At 37.3% G+C, this 18787-nt stretch overlaps 1 protein-coding gene across 1 annotated transcript; it reads left to right on the forward strand.

Moving 5' to 3' along the window:
• Positions 1-1774: 1774 nt before the first annotated feature.
• ttll4 (tubulin tyrosine ligase-like family, member 4) lies at positions 1775-18386 on the forward strand. The gene is made up of 19 exons (XM_055216037.2): positions 1775-1908; positions 5084-6525; positions 8179-8249; positions 8368-8419; positions 11874-11986; positions 12107-12217; positions 12313-12389; positions 12579-12773; positions 12856-12938; positions 13021-13149; positions 13255-13377; positions 13705-13803; positions 13906-14040; positions 15059-15190; positions 15357-15453; positions 15592-15802; positions 16119-16189; positions 16286-16350; positions 17672-18386. Exons 2-19 carry the CDS (start codon positions 5162-5164, stop codon positions 17847-17849), a joined length of 3306 nt encoding a protein of 1101 aa, XP_055072012.2. The 5' UTR covers positions 1775-1908; positions 5084-5161; the 3' UTR covers positions 17850-18386.
• The last annotated feature ends 401 nt before the right edge of the window (positions 18387-18787 follow it).

An 18787-nucleotide genomic window follows, 5' to 3' on the forward strand; every position in this document is an offset into this window, starting at 1 on the left:
TTAAATAAAAGTAATATTTTAAACATTTAACTATTTAACTTTGTTAAATATTTCCAAACATCTTATTATAAAGAGATAATCTTTTAGCACTGCCTGTGTTTGTAGCAACACTCCTTGCATGACTGTGCAGTTTCTTGACATGATTATAGGGGCCTGTGCCAATAATTATACTTAATTAGAAACACGATGCGAATTCAATTGTACTTGTAAGGTATTTTATTTTCCATTCTTGATTAGGAAACTTTGCAGCCTGTAAACACTGTTAAACACCAATGACACCAGTTTACTAATCTAATGAAACTTTTATGTATGTACAGATGTATTATATATGTTTATTTTAGTTTAATTTCAGTAAACACTAAGGGGCGGTTTCCCGGACAGGGTTTAGATTAATCCAGGACTAGTCCTTAGTTATGTTAGGACAAGTAGTTTTTACAAACAAACCTTATAAAAAACATTATGGTGTGCATCTTGAGACAAAACAATGGCACTTATATATGTTAAGATGTGTCAGTATGAGGTGTTTTTAAATTAAGGCAGCTCAAATATCCATTTTAGTCCAGGACTTGTATAAGCCTTGTCTGGGGAAACTGCTCCTAGGTGTGTCCGAACACTGAAATACTGTTTTATGACACACAGCAGACTGTTGTGACACTGTTTGCTCATTTATTCTTAGATAATTTTTTAAGTAATGTCAAGATACTGGGTGTGAATGGATCAAACTGGAAACTTGTTTTTTCCTTGCTGATGTAACCACAACTTAATTCCTACAAATGTAATATGGTATCACATCAGTCAGGGATACCACAATCTTAACTAATTAAAGGTCTAATGAAACCCTTTTAACCTGAGAATTTAGGTCACATCTAACACCTTAGCTTAGCATAACATTTTGTTTTCATGAAGCCTGTCAGAAGGGTGTCATCATTGATTAAGTTTAAAGTATATATTAAAATGTCAAATGTCAGGACCATGTGTTTAACAGAGCATGTGCTCACTAGCAACTTTGTTTGCATTGTTTATCATGTATGTGTGTTTGTGTGACTAAGGGCATCATGGTGACCAGCTGAGAGTTTGAATTGCAGGTGCTTTGTCACAATGCATATTTAATTTTAGTACATGTGAGATCCTGATACTGGGTTACCTTATTTTGTAAAAAAGTTTTCAACAACTTGAAGGGATATTGAATTAGCTCAGTGAGTGAGCTCAGGCTTTAGCAATGAAAAATGCATTAGAAGTTGCTGCCCATCAATTTGTTGGGGAAATAATTGAGTTTATATGTGTTTTTAAAAAAATAAAAAGGATGTGAATTTATATAAGGTAAGAGAAAGTCTTTTTTTTTAATTGACATGAAGTGACATTAATTGACACTTTTAGGATTTGAACCTTTGATTCCTATAGAGGATAAAAACTTTATTTCTTTATTTATTTACGAAAAACTGTAACAAATATGCTATGTAATATGTACAGAAATTACGAAAATATACAAAATTACAAAAAATATTTGTTTGTTAATTTCGTTATCTGCTTGGTTGATTGTTTAATCATAGTAGTGTTGTTTACCTTGTTGGATAATCAATCTAATATCTGTGTAAGTTTTGTACTAAATGTAGGCTACTATCGTATGTTCATATAACAATAACAACATTTGTTATACAGTATCTTTCAGAATTATTGAATTCGTTTATTTAAAATAAAAAAAATGTTGACTTTACAGATTAAATTTGTATTATGGTTGAGATAGTCTGGCTGAATATCATTAATATCATTAATGTTTGTTGTGGATATTTTAGACACGCAGGCAGCAGCGCAGACAGCACGAGGGAAAGGCACGAGGCGGGATTCTCGACTCGAGCGCGAGACACACTTCTGAGGCGACGGGAGAAATCACCCTGTCATCTCTAGCCGGTAAGACGCATTTGATCTATTACTGAAATACACAACGCTTTATATTTTACTCAGCGTTAGAATGACAAAGGTCCTTGTCTTTTACAGAGGATTACCGTCTGTTATGTCTGTAATGAAAAATTATTGTTAAAAATACTGAAGCGAGTGTGGTGTGGTAAGCTAACAGGCTAGCAGTTAGCCTGGCTTCGGCTGTATTTCAAAATCTAGTGCGCTGCCTACTTAGACAGCATATAACGTTCGAATGATTACCAAAATGCTGTTTTGTCAGACATTTTGCTAAGAGTTGAGAAACAGCCTTTGTCTATGTCGTTCACACGATGCACCGCTGTTCATGTGTGTAAGATTGGCCATAGCTCAAAGCCAGCCACGTCCGAAATACTGAATCTAGGCGGTGTGACTTTCAAACATTTTCCTAGCTTGAAGGCATGTTTAAAGTTTTTGGACTTTATAGCTGCCTAGTCATCTCTATAACTAGGTATGTTGCTAAAATTTTCAAAATGGTTAAATGCTAAAACGAGTTGTTCAGATAGAAAGAGCTTGAAAAAAGCTTTTAAATTAGACCAATATCATGTATATGGGTTAAAGAATAAAAAAATACTGGCCATTTGAAACGCGAAAATCATCACTTTATTTGGTCCCATGTTTTCCATTAAAATTCAAGAAAATGTGTGACCGAATCATGAAAATTATGAAGTTTTTAGCTATAAATTTTTAAATCGTTAAGATATTGACCTGAATCTTTCAGGATAAGCTGTTTGATATATCCTCTACATATTCCACTTCTGAAAAGTCAGATATATAAAAAACAAACCACTAATTACACCAAATAACACTCTTTATTCAGTCTATATATACAGATATCATCTACATGGCTATACGGCTGCGTCCCATTCTTTACCATTCAAGCAGATTTTGGTAGAGGTAAAACCACCTTTGGTAGTCGGTCAAATTTCTTAAAATTTCGTTCACTTGTAGTTTAGCAATTAAACTAAATGTCTTTACAATTTCAAGAATGTCTTTACTCAACTTCAGCAAAAACAACGACTATTTTTCAAACAACCGACTTTGGCGAGCTCGCACGGCCAGTGGTTAAACATGAAAGGTTGTGACTGAAAACGAGAAGGTACCTATGGTTCTTCCGGTGGTGTTAACAATAAAAACTCAGAAATTTCGCCATCAACAAACCAACAGAAGCATTATTTTCAACAGCACCGCGCGCCGCCTGAGAAAATCTTGAGTTTCGCTGAGTGGAACCAAAACGTCAGCCGCGACAGCGGAGTTAGCAACATACCTATTATAACCCCTATAGATCATTGTCAGACTAAATCGTTTCTAATGCTTTGTGTATACCTCATGTTAAAAATAGTTATCACTTAGTTATCACATAACTAATTGGTGAATATAGAGAGAATGTAAAAAATATTTTTGCCCTTTCAGAGTAAATGCTGTCAGAAAGCAGACATCTCACCTGTGGTATCAGATTTAATGGCCACCTAGAAATGCCAACTTTGTTCTCCACATGGTTACCAGGGTTACTAGTCATAAAAATCCGAAAATAGAGAAATTAAAAATTTATTTCCATGTTAAAAATAATGAAAATTTGTAAAATATTTATGGAAAATCATGAAAGTCAGAAAACACATTCGCAATACAATATTGATTTAATCTGCCAGCAACGCAAAATTTGGCAGCACATCAAACACTTCGACGCAATTACGATTTGATTCAAATCATTTATTGATATATTTATGTTATGTGCTTAGTTAAGCAGTTACTTTTTTAAAGGATTAGTCCATTTTCTTAAAAAATCCAGATAATTACTCACCACGTCATCCAAAATGTTGATGTCTTTCTTTGTTCAGTCGAGAAGAAATGATGTTTTTCTCACTTTAATGGACCCCAACACGTAGCAGTTTCAATCCAGTTCAAAATCGCAGCTTCAAAGGACTCCAAACGATCCCAAACGAAGCACAAGGGTCCCATCTAGCGAAACGATTGCCATTTTTTGACAAGGAAAAGTAAAAAATATGCACTTTTAAGCCAGAACTTATCATCTCCGGTCCTGTGACCTCACGTAATTGCATAATGACATGGAAAGGTTATGAAACTCACGTTTGCGGACCATTTTAAACAGTAAACTGACACAAAGACATTAATTAGTCTGATTCCACATACAACAACGTCGGAACGGTCCTCTTTCTCCACACTTGTAAACACTGGGGTGTAGTTTTGCATACATCATCCGTGACCTCTTGACATGATGACGTGTTGCGTGAGGTCGCGTTGCCGCGTCACAGTACCATTGATAGACGAGAAGTTGTGGTTTAAAATTGCATATTTTTTATTATTCTTGTCAAAAATGACAATCGTTTCGCTAGATAAGACCCTTATGCCTCGTTTGGGGCGTTTAGAGTCCTATGAAACTCCATTTAAACTGCATTTTTAAACTGCATTAAAACTGTTACGTGTTGGTGTCCATTAAAGTCCATTAAAATGAGAAAAATTCTGAAATGTTTTCCACAAAAAACATAATTTCTTCTTTCTCGACTGAACAAAGAAAGACATCAACATTTTGGATGACATGGAGGTGTGTAAATTATCTGTTTGTTTGTTTTTTTAAGAAAATTGACTAATCCATTTATAACAAATGCAACCAAAATATATAACATGAACAGTTAATAAAACTCTCCAGTTGGAACATTTACCACAACAAACTAACAAAAAATACACTTAAAAAATAATAAAGACAAATGAATAATGATGGGCAAAATGTCACATGAAATCAAGCTTATTATGGCCACAGTCTAAGTCTTTTAGTATTTTGTGCCAAAATGTGCAATAGTGACAATCACTGAGGTAGTTGTAGAAAAAAAAAATATTGAAAAAAAATTAATATAAAAAAACAAAGCTGTTAAACTTAAGCATTTGATCTGTCAAACAACATCAGATCTAACAGTCAAACAAGTGCTGCAGTGGTCTCTTTTGAGACTGATCATCATCATTTTTAAGATTGATTAATAATTTGATATCCTGTTGGTTAGTTTAATCTACATCAGTGTGTCATATGGATGTTCATCAGGCATAAGCAGGCATTCATGTTGCTTACTGACATCAAATATGAGGAATAATGTGAACTTTCTATCAATTACTGATGTTAATTTTCTCTGTCTTACAGTTGTGGACCCTTTACCTTTCAATTCCTCACATATGTGTGTGCCTGAGCCCATGCCAGGAGGGTGTGAGATGGCAATTAATGGCCTCCAGTGGAGTTGAAGACTTTGGAAATGGGGCAGCGCGGCCAGCACTCATCGTTCAAGCCAAGTCTGTTGTAATCCATTCGCCCAGTGTACGAGGGTCCTCCAACAGAGAAAGAAAAAGACTGCAGGGTGGCACGGGTGATTCGCTGTCTCATCCTAATGTGAAAGTGCCGTATGATCAGCCCTATTGTGTCTCAGGGATTCCCTCACAACGTGCCTATCCTCTCGTGCCTATACCCTCTACCACCTCTGCCGTGAGAGTTAGCCACATACAAAGCACAAGTGGTTATTCTTTGAACGGTGTTGGTAATCATTTAAGTAAGCACAGTCTGTTATCTAAGAGCTTGCCACATATTAACGCTGCTCCCGCTGCATGCCATAGCCAACGTCAACAGGAGCCGACTACCTACAACTGTCAACCCCATTGGAGTCTTGATTCATTGAGGTTAAAATCAGGACTGTTAGGAAAAAGGGCCTTTTCCCCTCAGCGTTCTGTTTGTCCCACCTGTCCCTCCCCACCCAAGTCATTTTCCTCTGTAGTAATTGAGAAAACAATGCCTTCGAATCAGTCTTTGCCTTGGACGAGTACCAAGCTCAGGGACAACAGCAATGGAGTCATGCGGCCCCCCAATGCCAAAATGCCATCGTACTCCAAACAAGAGAGCAGTGACATGCGCAGTCCTCCCACATTCATATCCGGCTGCAATGGAACCTATTTGAAAGACATGAAAGCTGTTGCCACAAAACCTATCCAACCCACGTTGCCTTTGAAAGATGTATGCACAGATGTGCTCTTAAACCAATGCAAGGCAGCCAGTGAATTACAGCAGTTTGAGAAGATACTAGAGGAAGCCACCAGAAAAAATGAGCATACTGTTGAAAACTGTTTGGGTATTGGTGAAGCTCCTCAGAGAGTGTCAAAAATGCGCTCTGAGGAGGAGTTCACAGCTGCTGTACACACAAGACATGGGATACTTAATGGTCTAAGCAAGCAACCAGAAACCAATCTGAAACACCTTTGCACATTAAGTGGGGATGTAACCACAGATTGTACTGTACCTATCTGCCTCAGTAATGAAGGTTCGTGTTCCATGCCCATGGAAACCAACAGTGCCCCCAATTTTGATCAAATGAATAATAGCCCCTTGACTGTTGTCTGCAATGGTAAAACACAGGGAAGTGATTGTGCCATTCCAGAGGTGGCTGGCAACATTATAGCCTCTCCTCAGTCACCATCTGTTTACATGGTGACACATCAAATATCCGCAATTCACCTCACAAAGGAAAACTGCAGTCAGGACTCTCAGGAAGTCCCAAAACAACTTAAAGATGAAAGTGAACATGACCCTGAGATTCACAGGTATATGCATTTGGTGGATTAACTTATTTTCTCATATGTACTTCTAGATACTCTTCACTAATAACATTTCTGATGACTTCTGTGAAAGCTCGGATAAAGAATTTTTTTGATTTAAAGAATTCTTGTTTTTACGTTTCACATTGAACATTCTGGGAAAATATGTGAATGCATGCACAGATTCCGGAAAATCATTGGCTGTGTGAATGAATCAAATGATCCCAGACACATTTTCCGTGTATTCTCTAGGGCTGGGCGATATTTAAAAAAAAACAATGTATTGATAATCACCTAAAAGATCCCAAAAAAGATCACCATATACAATAATATGGGATGTGTTCCTCTTAAAGCAACACAGCATGCACTGATAGCGTATAACATCAGACTGATTGGAAAGCATACGAAGTAGTATTCTTGTGGTACTATGATATCATAAGCCACAGATGTTGACAAAAGTGAAGCAAACACTGCAAGAGAGAGACAGTGGGTGTTTCTAAAATGCGAGGACGTGTCTGATGAAGGCTGCATCTAGACCAGTCCTTCTGGGGCTTTGAGGTTAGAACATTAAATTGACTTTTGTAATGGCCACTTAATAACTGTTCCCGCTTCCATGGTCATGGCATGAAAACTTTAAAGAGAGAAGTTGTAAAATAATGCAATATTTCACCACAAAAGGGAATTACAACTTTCCATTAATGCAGTACAGTGAATAAGAATCATGTATCAACCGTTTGTGTTCTCCCAGTTAGCATCACCATGGGCAGTTTATTTACAAAATTAAAGGAAACATAAATGTCAGTGTCTAAAAACATTAAGGGGAGCTCAGTTGCGACTCCATTCTAGCAATGTTTTTGGATTGTGTTCAAAGAATTGTTGGTGATTTAAGGCCACTAAAGATACACTTTATGCAATCCTATAAAAGAAGTCGAATGAAAGACACCAAAAAAGGCTGCCTTTGAAGCAATCTTCAAATTGAGATGTCCTTCGACTGCACTTGATAACGTGGCAGCCAAGATATGCAGCCTTTTAGGGCGCGTCCTTGCATTTGAGAAACACCCAGTGTGTATTTGCGAGAGAATGCTTGTGTTTGTTTGTGTGCAATCGCGTGCACACTGGTTCTTGCTGGTGTGAGCACCTGTCTCTTTCGGGCACTTTAGCGCTCTCTCTGATCTGTCAAAATGATTCTTGACTTTCAAATTTTTCTGTCACTGCTAAAAATATTTGAGTGAATTCCAATTGGAAGTGATCATCCATATGCCCTATTACCTTCAAAGATCAGAACTCTTAAAATGTAAACTCTGCAGGGAGTTGCTCAATTGTTTCTCATAGCGTGGCCGATTAAAATACACTTACAGAGCAATGAAAAGGTCATAGTCTGGTACCAAACGATCATCGACAGTTACAATCGACATCCCGAGGCTTGTTGGTAACATTGATATACGATGATAACATCGTATCGCCCAGCCTCAGTATTTGACATAATCTGTGTGTGAAATGGGGAAAACCTATGGAGATAGAGAGGCAAAGGTTATGGATTGCAGCTTTAAAGATTGGCCTGACTGAATGAATGATTGGGATTTTAAAGCATCACTACTTGAAAACTACTTGAAACGATTGTGCACCTTATATCTCAATTTTACACACTTTTACTTTCAGACAGAGCATGTTATTAGATGGCGATGAGGAGGAGCTTCCAGAAAAGCTGGAAAGTGACTTCAGTGCTGATGGTAACAGAACTGAATTTCTTTTTTTGTTGCTTTAACCTTACCATGCATGTATTTACAAACTCATAACAAAGATTATTTTCACCTGCTATCATCTGCTATCATCTTATTTTCTCCTCAGATGACTCGGATAGTGATGTTTTGTCGTCAACATCCATGGCAGCTTCTTTAAGGTAATTTTTTTAAACATTTCAGTACTCAAGGACGAACTTACTATTACTGTATGTTACGTTTCCTAATAGGGAATATAAATGTATTATGAATGTGTAAATCAATTTGTTTATGTTGCTATGGTTTAAATTCCCATTTAATGTTTTTGCTGATTCATAGATGTCTTTTTTATCTAATTCTGGCTTTGTCTTGCTTGCTGCTATTCTGTTCTCATGATGCAGATAGATTACAGTAGAAGAGGTTTTAATAACTTTACATGTTTCCCTTTTGGTCACCTGACATTACTTTGGTAATGACAGCACACAGAGTACCTGACTTTTGTTCTGGGGGCTGCTGTCATAGAAAAGCTTGAAAGCCAGAGGCCTGTAGAAAGGTCCCACAATTGTGTTTCTGTAATAGAAGTAGAACTGTCCCTCTATAACAGAAAATAGTAGTACATTGCGTCAGGCCCGTGAACCATTGTCCTCAAATGACGTTAAGCTGATCGGGTTGAAACTAAAACCAGCAAACATTTACTACACAGTAAAGGCACATGTGGAGTATACTCTCGTATTTGCAACGTAGTGTCAGTGTTATTCAAAAGGACCTGAGCAGGCTGCTTTGTCCTACATGACTGTCATGTGAGTTATGTTTCTTAAACTTTATACTGTCTTTTATTGACTGCTTTGTTGTTTTATTTTCTGTATTTGTAAGCGCGTTAGGTTAAGATGTGACAAGTTTAGGATTTCCATGGTCTTGGGAAACCTGGAAAATCAGGAAAGTTGTTTGGTTGTAAAATATTTAATGGAAATTGCTATTTATGAGCGTGATATCTATTAAATCATTAAAATGTATTCTAATCACTGATCTATGTGAATGACTGGATTGCGCATGACGTCACAACTGTGAAGACACTAGGGCTGCACGATATATCGAAAACGTATCGCCATCGCGATAATTGTGTATGCGATATGCATATCGCAGGGAGCTGCGATAACTTGCATTTATTTTACGTGTCTATCATTTGAGGGTTGCATGCTTAGATCGTCCAAATTACACCGATCAGAAGGTGATTCCCACACACTTACTTTACTTGGGCGGCTCTCTCAAGTATATTAACAACTGTCCACGTATATTTAGCATCAAATTTTTTTTTTTTCTGGCCGTGATAATGACATTATGCGTGCGAGCAGGTCGTGTCTTTTTGATGAGTTCGCTGTGCGTTCGCGTGCTTTCTGTTTCTCGATGGATTAGGTGCGACGCAAAGCTCAGTGTCACATTGTTTCCTTCCATGTTCCTGAACTTGATCACAGTTGTATCCATTAGAGGTCTTCACGGAAGGACACAAGTCAATATTTTGAAAGGTCAGTCGGGTCCGAGTCGGTCCCATTTTAATTACTTCAGGTACCGGGTCTGTTTAAACCCAAGTCGATCAGAGACGCCGTGAAGAGTCAGTCAGCGCTAACGCACTATAGCGCATGTGCAGTCTCAAGCGTGCCTCCGGTTTCTATGGCGATGAAAACTGACTCTTGTTTATATAAAGTCACGGCCACGCGCTGCACTTTCTTTTTCCCATGTTTATAGTATTATTATCAATGAACCGTCTTTTTATATGTTTGCTACAAAGATGGTAGCAAATAACCAATGTTAATGCCAAGCCCATTGTACTGAACGAGCAGCTCAAACTGTCAAACAGTCATTACGTAAGCTGAATCTACATACTTTATATAGAGTATACTTTTGAATCTAAAGTAATGACGGATTAAGCTCTTTTAATCTGCAACAGAGGAATAGAAAGAGAGGCAATTTTACTGCTTCTACACAAACCTATCAACTTTATAATCTTTAGACCTATTTATAATCCATAGACCTGCATTGTCTATCATTAATATATTATACATCTTATTGTATAAAGTTAGTCTTTCTACACCTCTCACAATGTTAATAAATCCCTTTTAAGGGGGTCATATTCACAAGTTCATTCAGCTTTGTTCATGTCAAAGAGAAAGGAAATAGAGTTTGGAGTAGTTGGATTTATGAAATTAATATAAATATTCAATAAATCAAAGTACTGCGTTATGGTCACACATTACTAGTTTTTTGTCACATGTATAGCATAGTTTAATTACATCTTTAGAATATGCATTACCTCTTTATTTCATTACATATCTAAATGCTAAAATAAAAGCAAATAAAATATAATTTCTCTAAGTAAGACATATCGCAAGGCATATCGCCATCGCACCCACCAACAGAACTATCGCATATCGCATATTTTCTCATTATCGTGCAGCCCTAGAAGACACCGTGCCGCCATGTTGGTATACCCAAACATTCTATTAAATCAATGGACGCGATCAGATTTTAATGATAAAACATCACTTTACAAGTCTTCGTTTTTATATCTGAAGTTACCCTGTACATTATTACAACACAAACGTCCTAAGCATGTACATAGTTATTTACTGAAAGTTGTACATTTTAGTTTTTAATCAGTTATTATACATTCATCTTCATTACAGTATCAGATCAGCAGACAGACCGCAGCGTATTTAGTATTAATGACGTACATGCTCATTCTGAAATCTAAATAAATAATCATACTTTGTACCGTATGTGTATGCAATAATTTGCTGGTTTTGTAATTGTTATCTAAACTTACAAGTTACCTAAACTTATTTAGAGAAATAACACTGACCATGTAGCTGAACGTCAAAAAAAACTTTATTTATACCCGTATCATTAACGAATGCAGCAGACACACTCACCTTAACGTTTTTTTAAAAATCCATTTTCCTGCTATTAAAACATTGCAAATAACACCAGAATTAACAGTTAATTTACGTACACATATCCTAAAATTAATCTTGCGTGACTGATACGCTGTAAAGCGGGTGAATTTAAAAAATGATTTATGGAAGTCAATGACGCTCTCTGCCGGTTGTGTATACCAAGATGGCGGCTCGAACTCTGCGCTGGCTTCACCTCACGCTGTTACGTTAAGCGTTCTATGCGCAATCCAGTCATTTATATAGATCAGTGATTCTAATTTAGTAATCATGAACAAGTGAAAAAGCAATTGAAATCCACTGGTACAGTGTTCATATTAAGTATATTTGATACTTTTCATATTTATATTGTATGTATAATGGTTACTGTATGATTTAATATAAAATGTATAATTGAATATAAAACCGTTTTTTTTAGGAGTGGTTCATGAAGTGAAAAGTAAATTCTGAGTATTTTAAGTAGTTGCTGCGTTTTTTTGCTTTGATGTGGATTGTTGACTGTACTAGTAGTCAGAACCAGACTGTATCGTTCACACATTTTTCCTGTTTTAACCGTATTCATGTGTTTAACACAGCTGAACGCATGATATTTATAACTGAGAGCGAAATATTTTTTTAAGTAATTAATATAATGTACAAATTTTAGCTTTTGTGCCCATTTTCTAATAATATGTCTTGTGTTTTAAAGTGTTGAGGAGCCCATGAATCCTGAGGGGGGTCTTGTGGAGAGACCGGCTCTTGTACCCAGTCTTTTTCCCCACATGCCCCCTACTCTGTATTTCAGCACTGCTAATGAAAAAGGTTAACATACAAACACGCATGCATTAACCAAACCATTAACTTAAAAGCTGACTGCCAGTACATCTTGGATTTTCTTTACTTACTCATCATTCAACTTTTTGACATTTTAACCCTTTACAGTGGAGCTGTTGCCTCCTGAACAGATAAAACAGCTCAAATGGAAAATAACTACAGTCACACCCAATGTAGTGAAAAACACCATCTTCAGATCACACTTTATAGGCACCAAAAGTGAGTCAGCTTGCTTTCAGCAATTCAGGGTTTTTAGACATTTTAAATTATAACTTGTTGCAGTTGTTTACAATGTGTGTTATTCTTGATTCTAGAGTGTCATGATTGGCTGGGCTGCTGGGGTCACCATATGAAGTCACCAGGGTTCAAGGCTATTAGAGAGTACCAAAAGGTAAAGAAGGGATACCAGTTACAGCGTTTAATATTACTAATTTTTTATTTAACTTTTTTGCCATTGTGTAGTTTTTTTATAACTTCTAAAATTATCTGTCAAGTTGCTGATATTGTTTTGATCCCTTCCGTCATTGCAGACAGGAAGTATTAAGCAAAGTATTCACAAGTATGCATTTCTGTTTGCCAGCTGAATCACTTTCCAGGCTCCTTTCAAATCGGACGGAAGGACCGGCTATGGAGGAACCTGTCCAAGATGCAGGCACGCTTTGGCAAGAGAGAGTTTGGCTTCTTCCCACGCTCCTTCATTCTCCCACAGGATATCAAACTACTGAGGAAGGCCTGGGACGATGGAGGCATCAAACAGAAATGGATCATCAAACCGGTACCAGAAACGTTTCGTAGGCATTGCGATTGTCACTCACATAAATTCTTGTCATTGACGCACAACCGTTTTAAAATTTTAGCCTGCATCTGCTCGAGGAAATGGCATTCAGGTCATTCACAAGTGGAGCCAACTGCCACGCAAGAGACCGCTTCTTGTGCAGAAATATGTTGATAAAAAATTTTGACAGAGGTTTCACTATGGTGCGTTTCCGATTATTAAATGGGTTTATCTGTAATTTTCGCAGATATCTTCACAAGCCCTACCTCATCAGTGGGAATAAGTTTGATCTGCGTATCTACGTGTATGTCACCTCTTACAACCCACTCCGTGTTTACATCTTTAATGATGGACTTGTCCGTTTTGCAAGCTGCAAGTAAGTGAATATTAGTTGAACTGAAATTAACAGCATTAAAATACTGTCGTCATTAATTAACTGCAGATTTTATTAGAGATGTTTTTTCTGTCCTCCTAAACACAGATACTCTTCTTCTATGAAAACCCTCAGCAACAAGTATATGCATCTGACAAACTACAGTGTAAATAAGACCAACTCGGAATATCAGAGTAACAGCGATGAAAAGGCCTGTCAGGGCCATAAGTGGTAAGATAATAATGAGATAATGCTCAGAATTCAGGGTGAGTCTGTGCTGTGTTAGCTAGATAGTAGATATGAACCAGATTGACCTTCTTATGGCATTTTGATAACCAGTATAACTTAAAAGAAAGAAAAACAGCTGGCCTTAGGATACTAGAAATCTCTCTCGCTCTCCCTCTCTCTCAAATGGAATATGGAAATTCGTAAAGTGCTATTTGAATTTTATCTTCCTGGGCAGGTCACAATTTACCTGTGCAGGCTGCCTAGTTAGAGCTTATATATTGTAAACACTGTACTCGGAGTCAAACTCTAATTAAGGTTAATTTAATGCAGGGCTTTGAAGGCACTCTGGCAATACCTGGGTTCCCAAGGTGTCGACACCACTCTAATCTGGGAGAAAATCAAAGATATGGTCATCAAAACCATCATTGTGTGAGTGTCTTCTCCATGATTTATTGAGTTGTTGTTCATGTGTTCATGCGTCTCTTTGCTCATAACTAAACTCTATGTATTTATCGACCCTTTACATTGCAGGTCAGACCCATATGTGAACTCACGGTTGAAGATGCATGTACGTTCTCCCTATAGCTGTCATGAGCTGTTTGGCTTTGACATCATGCTGGATGAGAGTCTGAAGCCGTGGCTACTGGAGGTGAACATCTCACCCAGGTGCAGCATAAATACATCTACAGCTTAAAGGCGGGGTGCATGATCTCTGAAAGCCAATGTTGACATTTGAAATCACCTAAACAAACACGCCCCAACTCCAATAGAATCTGGACCTTCTTTTGATAGACCCGCCCCACACATACGCAACCCATGCAACGGTGTCGGTTAGTAGACATGCCCCTTACTGCTAATTGGCTACAAGTGTGTTTTGGTACTCGGCATGACACCCTTTTCCAAAATGTTTTTCAAAAGTCATGCACCCCGCCTTTAAGATCAACTGTGCAATGGGGGTTTTGAGCAACAAACCTCCGTATTCTGCAAAACAGGTCACATCTCTTCCAGTCAGTTTTAAAGTTTTATTATATACTTCTTACTGAGATTTGGATGCCTAAAACATAATAAATGCAGCAAATAAAAACATATACCTAGGTTAGCTGAATGCCATAAAAGTTTATAGATATATTAGTGTTAGTTATATGATGTGTAGCAAAAAGCCCATATTCTTCACTCACTCACTTGAATTTTTGTCTGTAAAATTGGCCACTGTTTTGATAGTTTTAAATGAGCATCGTTTAATTAATGTTGCTGCATCATCAAATCATTTTAATGGGACATGGGATTACATCTAAAGTATTTGACATTTAACAGGCCAAAATTATAAAAGAGGCATAAAAAAGATACAGATTTTAGTTTGTTTTGGCCAGTATTTAAGTATTTTACCAAGAGAAAAACTGGGAACAACGCCGTTCCTTCACAAAAGTGATCGATTATCGGTTTGTTATATCAGCGTTTTTTTTATGTACAACCAATGTGATGATGGTTTAAAATGATAAATCAATGCTAAATATCTGTTAAATTGTAATACAATTGTAAATATAATAAATTGTACATTTTAAAGTGATGTCTTAAAAGGAATTTAAAACCATTCTTTATTTAATTTAAGAAATGAATTTTTAAAATTTAAATTTTTAATAGTAGTATATTTTATAGTGCTTAATTTTTCTCTTTTATTCTCCAGCCTGCATTCTAACACATCACTGGATGTTAGCATTAAGGGACAGATGGTACGGGACCTGCTGAACCTTGCTGGTTTTGTGTTGCCATTGAATGAAGACATTGAGCCATCCAGTGCCAGCAGCTCCACCAGCAGGTCAGTGCTGGTATAACATTGTAATGTCACAGTAAGACAAATCAGAAGTTTCCAACAATTAATCATTAAAGCACTATGTAGTTATGTATATTTTCTTTCTTTTTATTTTTTCAAAAAATTATTTTCACTGACCTCCTTTTTAAACCTTTTTGACTTTTTTGTTCAGTTTATGTGGAGTGGCACGGGAGCGATTGCGGTCAGACATTTCGACTGATGAGAAAGTGAAGCGAGCATTTTATCTTTGTCAGCGTTTTGGGGACCAGGTATTCAACACACACCCTGTCTTTATCATATATTGAAATATTCACTTTTGTAAGCCAATAGCAAAATTATATATGATATGTACTGATGACACTGTCAACTGTAATGCATAATTTACTAAAGTGTACGAATGTATGTAGGACTTCTGTGCCACAATTCTGGACGTGCTGACAGCTGATGATGTGCGTGTCCTGGCAGAAAGTGAGGATGAGTTAAGTCGTAAGGGAGATTTTGAACGAGTTTTTCCCTCTAACACTTCATCCCGCTACCTCCGTTTCTTTGAGCAACCACGCTACCTCAATATTCTCCTTAACCAGTGGGAACAAAAGTATTGGCTCAACCGAAGCAAAGGTATGTTTTAACTACCTGTGTCTTATAAAAACTTTTGTGTTAATCATTTTGTTGTTCATAACCTAGTCTATGGCTGCATGATACATCGCATGCCATTGTAATGCGCATCTCGTCAGTAAAGCAGGTTCTTTGATTAGTAGCATTTACTACACAAAGCCAAAGTTCACTGACAAGCTAGGCAATATCGCAATACCTGCCTGTGATAATATATAGGATATTGCCTAGTTTTCAGTTACTCTGTGTAGTAAATGCCGCTCCATCTGAAAGCAGGCTATTTGCAAATTGCTGATGTTAAATCATATCATACTTTGTGTAGGTATTAATCTACTGAGAGATTTGTGTGACAAGAAGGTTCATCTGGGTAACCTTTCAGATTCAGTTCATCACGTAAGTACCGATAGGAGCAAAAACTTGTGGAGTAGAAATTAAGATCAATTTAGATTTTACAGTATGTTGTCTCTTCATTTTATATTTGTTTTATAGTGGTCTTCTAAGTCGTACCATGGACACAAACCTGACACCTCCAGATATTCGCTAACAAGATCTAGGTATATACACACATTATTTTACCATCTTAGAATGTTCCTTAATGGTGAAATGTGAAACTTTTAGTGGCATCTAGTGGTGAGACTGTGAATTGCAACCAACGGCTCAGTCTTCAGCTCACCCCTGCCTTTCAAAACGCATTGTGAAGCTCCAGTCGCCGCCACAGGACAAACGCGTCATCATATGATCAAGTTGGTCCTATAAAACTCTGTTGTTATCATCTCTTGCCATATCCAAACCTCCTTCTTGGATATGAAATTGTTTAACGCCAAAAGTTGCCCTTTTTTTAAATAAACTTGAGTTCAAAACTACTTTGATAGTCTCACACTATCAAAGACTGCATTGAAAAGTAACTTCGCGTCTGTTGCCGTGTTGTAACCAATAACAAAACTGCTTCGGTGTGTCACATAGACGTCGTCATCGTCTTGCTGCCTCCTCCCCGTTCTGTGATTGGTTCCCTATTTCGGGGCAAAAAAGGGCCAGAGTTGCCATGCTAGACTTGCAGCGTGAATAAGGCAGCATGGGGAAACCCAGCCTGGGACTTCTGGCCAGTAATGTTGGAAATGTAATTTGGTTTTAAAGACTAATTGTACCCAGTAAGACCAGGTTTGTTTCAATTGGACAGTCAGTCAGCTTAAAAGTTGTTTTACTCTGGCATGTACTTTTATGTGAATAACGTGAATTGTTCTGCACTATTGATGCGAACATGGCTATTCGCCTCAAGTGCATCTTTCACGCAAGTTGAAAAAAATGTAACGTTAAATCCAGCAAGGAATATTAAGCGAGAAACGCGATGTGAATACACGCTTTGTGTTTGATGTGCACGCCCTATTAGAACCCTCACAAAGATTTTATTCATCAAAATGAAAAACTAATTTTTGAGGGAATATTGTGGGGTTTTTTTTACAAATTACTTGTCTTTGAGATTTTTTTTTTAATCATGTGCTCTCATAATCTTAAAATCAAAAAAGCATATCTCATCCACTCCTCGAAACGATCTTCCTTTACTTCCGGTCATATGGAATTTCAGGTGTGGGGGGGATTGCAGCAATTAGCAACATGACCCAACTTCCAACCATACAGTCAATTCTCGATAGACACATTCATGTCCAGCCCTAATTTTTTAGTTTCAAAAGCTGTTTCACTCGTATATATGTCAACACTGGGAAAATAAGACAATCACGACTTCCATTTAATGGCGACTTTAATATTTTCGTCTGACACCTGCGATTAAGTGTGTTGATAGTAGACTGACTTTTGTGCTTTTTGAGGTTTGTGGTGCTCTCTCAAGTTTAGTGATCTAATTTTTTTCTTCCTCCCCAGTGTTATGGTCAGTCAGAGGTCTGATGCTGAAGATGAGGACTTGTCTGATCGTGAGGTTCGGTCTGTCACTGTGAGTCTTCCAGACATGAGTTTGCTGAGTACCGTTAGTCTGAGCTCTAGTCCAACCTCCACCTCCAGCACGGCCAGTGACAGCCTGCCTCCCCACGACGGCATCTGAGGTTGGCAGCTAAGTGCTGGACATTCAGAGCTTCCAAGTAATGCACAAAGATGCACTCACGTGTATACACACAAAGGTGTGTTTAGGTCATATTTCAGCTAAAGCTGTCAGAGTTGTACATTTTATTGCCTTTGAAAGGAAAAGAAAACTAGATTAACTACAATAACTGGCCAAGTAGAGTTATACATGCTGATAATCATTTAAATGAGCAATGTGCTGCATGCTGGACCAGACATATAGAGTGTTCATACAAGGTTAAAAGAGCACTTCCTGTCTGAGTTGAATTGAGTGTTTCCAATTGAGCCTATATGATACTTCTGCATTGTTTACATCAGTTATGTGCGCACTTCTGAGTCGGTACAAGCATCGGTTTGGCTGGTTATTTTTAACATGAAATGGAAATGTGAAGTTTGGAAAAGAGATATCATTGTAAAAAATAAAAAATGTTGTCTTTTACTGACATTTGCATGCTTTGTTGAAGGGGGATCGGTATGCTCAGGTTAAGGTTTTTAAATTAAAATTGATACTTGAAATATGTCTTTTTGTTTTGTTTCATTTTTGCCCAGCAAAAAATTCCCTTTTATTGCGTATTTAGTCACTACTGAAGACTGTTCAAGCATGTTCATACTAGTCCTGTAATTAGTGGTACTTGTAAAGTCAAGTGTAGGGAAGAGCCAAGCACAAACTAACGATTTGGCTCTCATTAAAAAAAATGTTAGATTAATATTTTTACACAACAACACGCACATCTCTGCTACAAATGAACACTTAAAGTTTGTTTGTGGGTCCTATCGTTATCGTACAATTACACCGAAAGTTACAGGAGTGCAAACGTTACACAACTTACCCCATTGGTGGGGTTAATTATAACAAATAGAGGGTTTGTTGTAACATCTGCTAGAAAATGTAGTTTAAACAGAAATAATTCATGAAAATTT

The sequence above is a fragment of the Misgurnus anguillicaudatus genome, chromosome 17, assembly GCF_027580225.2.
Source record: "Misgurnus anguillicaudatus chromosome 17, ASM2758022v2, whole genome shotgun sequence".
Classification (NCBI taxonomy): domain Eukaryota; kingdom Metazoa; phylum Chordata; class Actinopteri; order Cypriniformes; family Cobitidae; genus Misgurnus; species Misgurnus anguillicaudatus.

Bases quoted from the DNA above. Each gene is read 5' to 3' on its own strand.
- ttll4 (XM_055216037.2), top strand. From the start codon at position 5,162: ATGGCCTCCAGTGGAGTTGAAGACTTTGGAAATGGGGCAGCGCGGCCA. The intron at 13,804-13,905 runs GTGAGTGTCTTC...TTTACATTGCAG, and splicing joins GTCATCAAAACCATCATTGT to GTCAGACCCATATGTGAACT. The intron at 14,041-15,058 runs GTGCAGCATAAA...TTTATTCTCCAG, and splicing joins GAGGTGAACATCTCACCCAG to CCTGCATTCTAACACATCAC.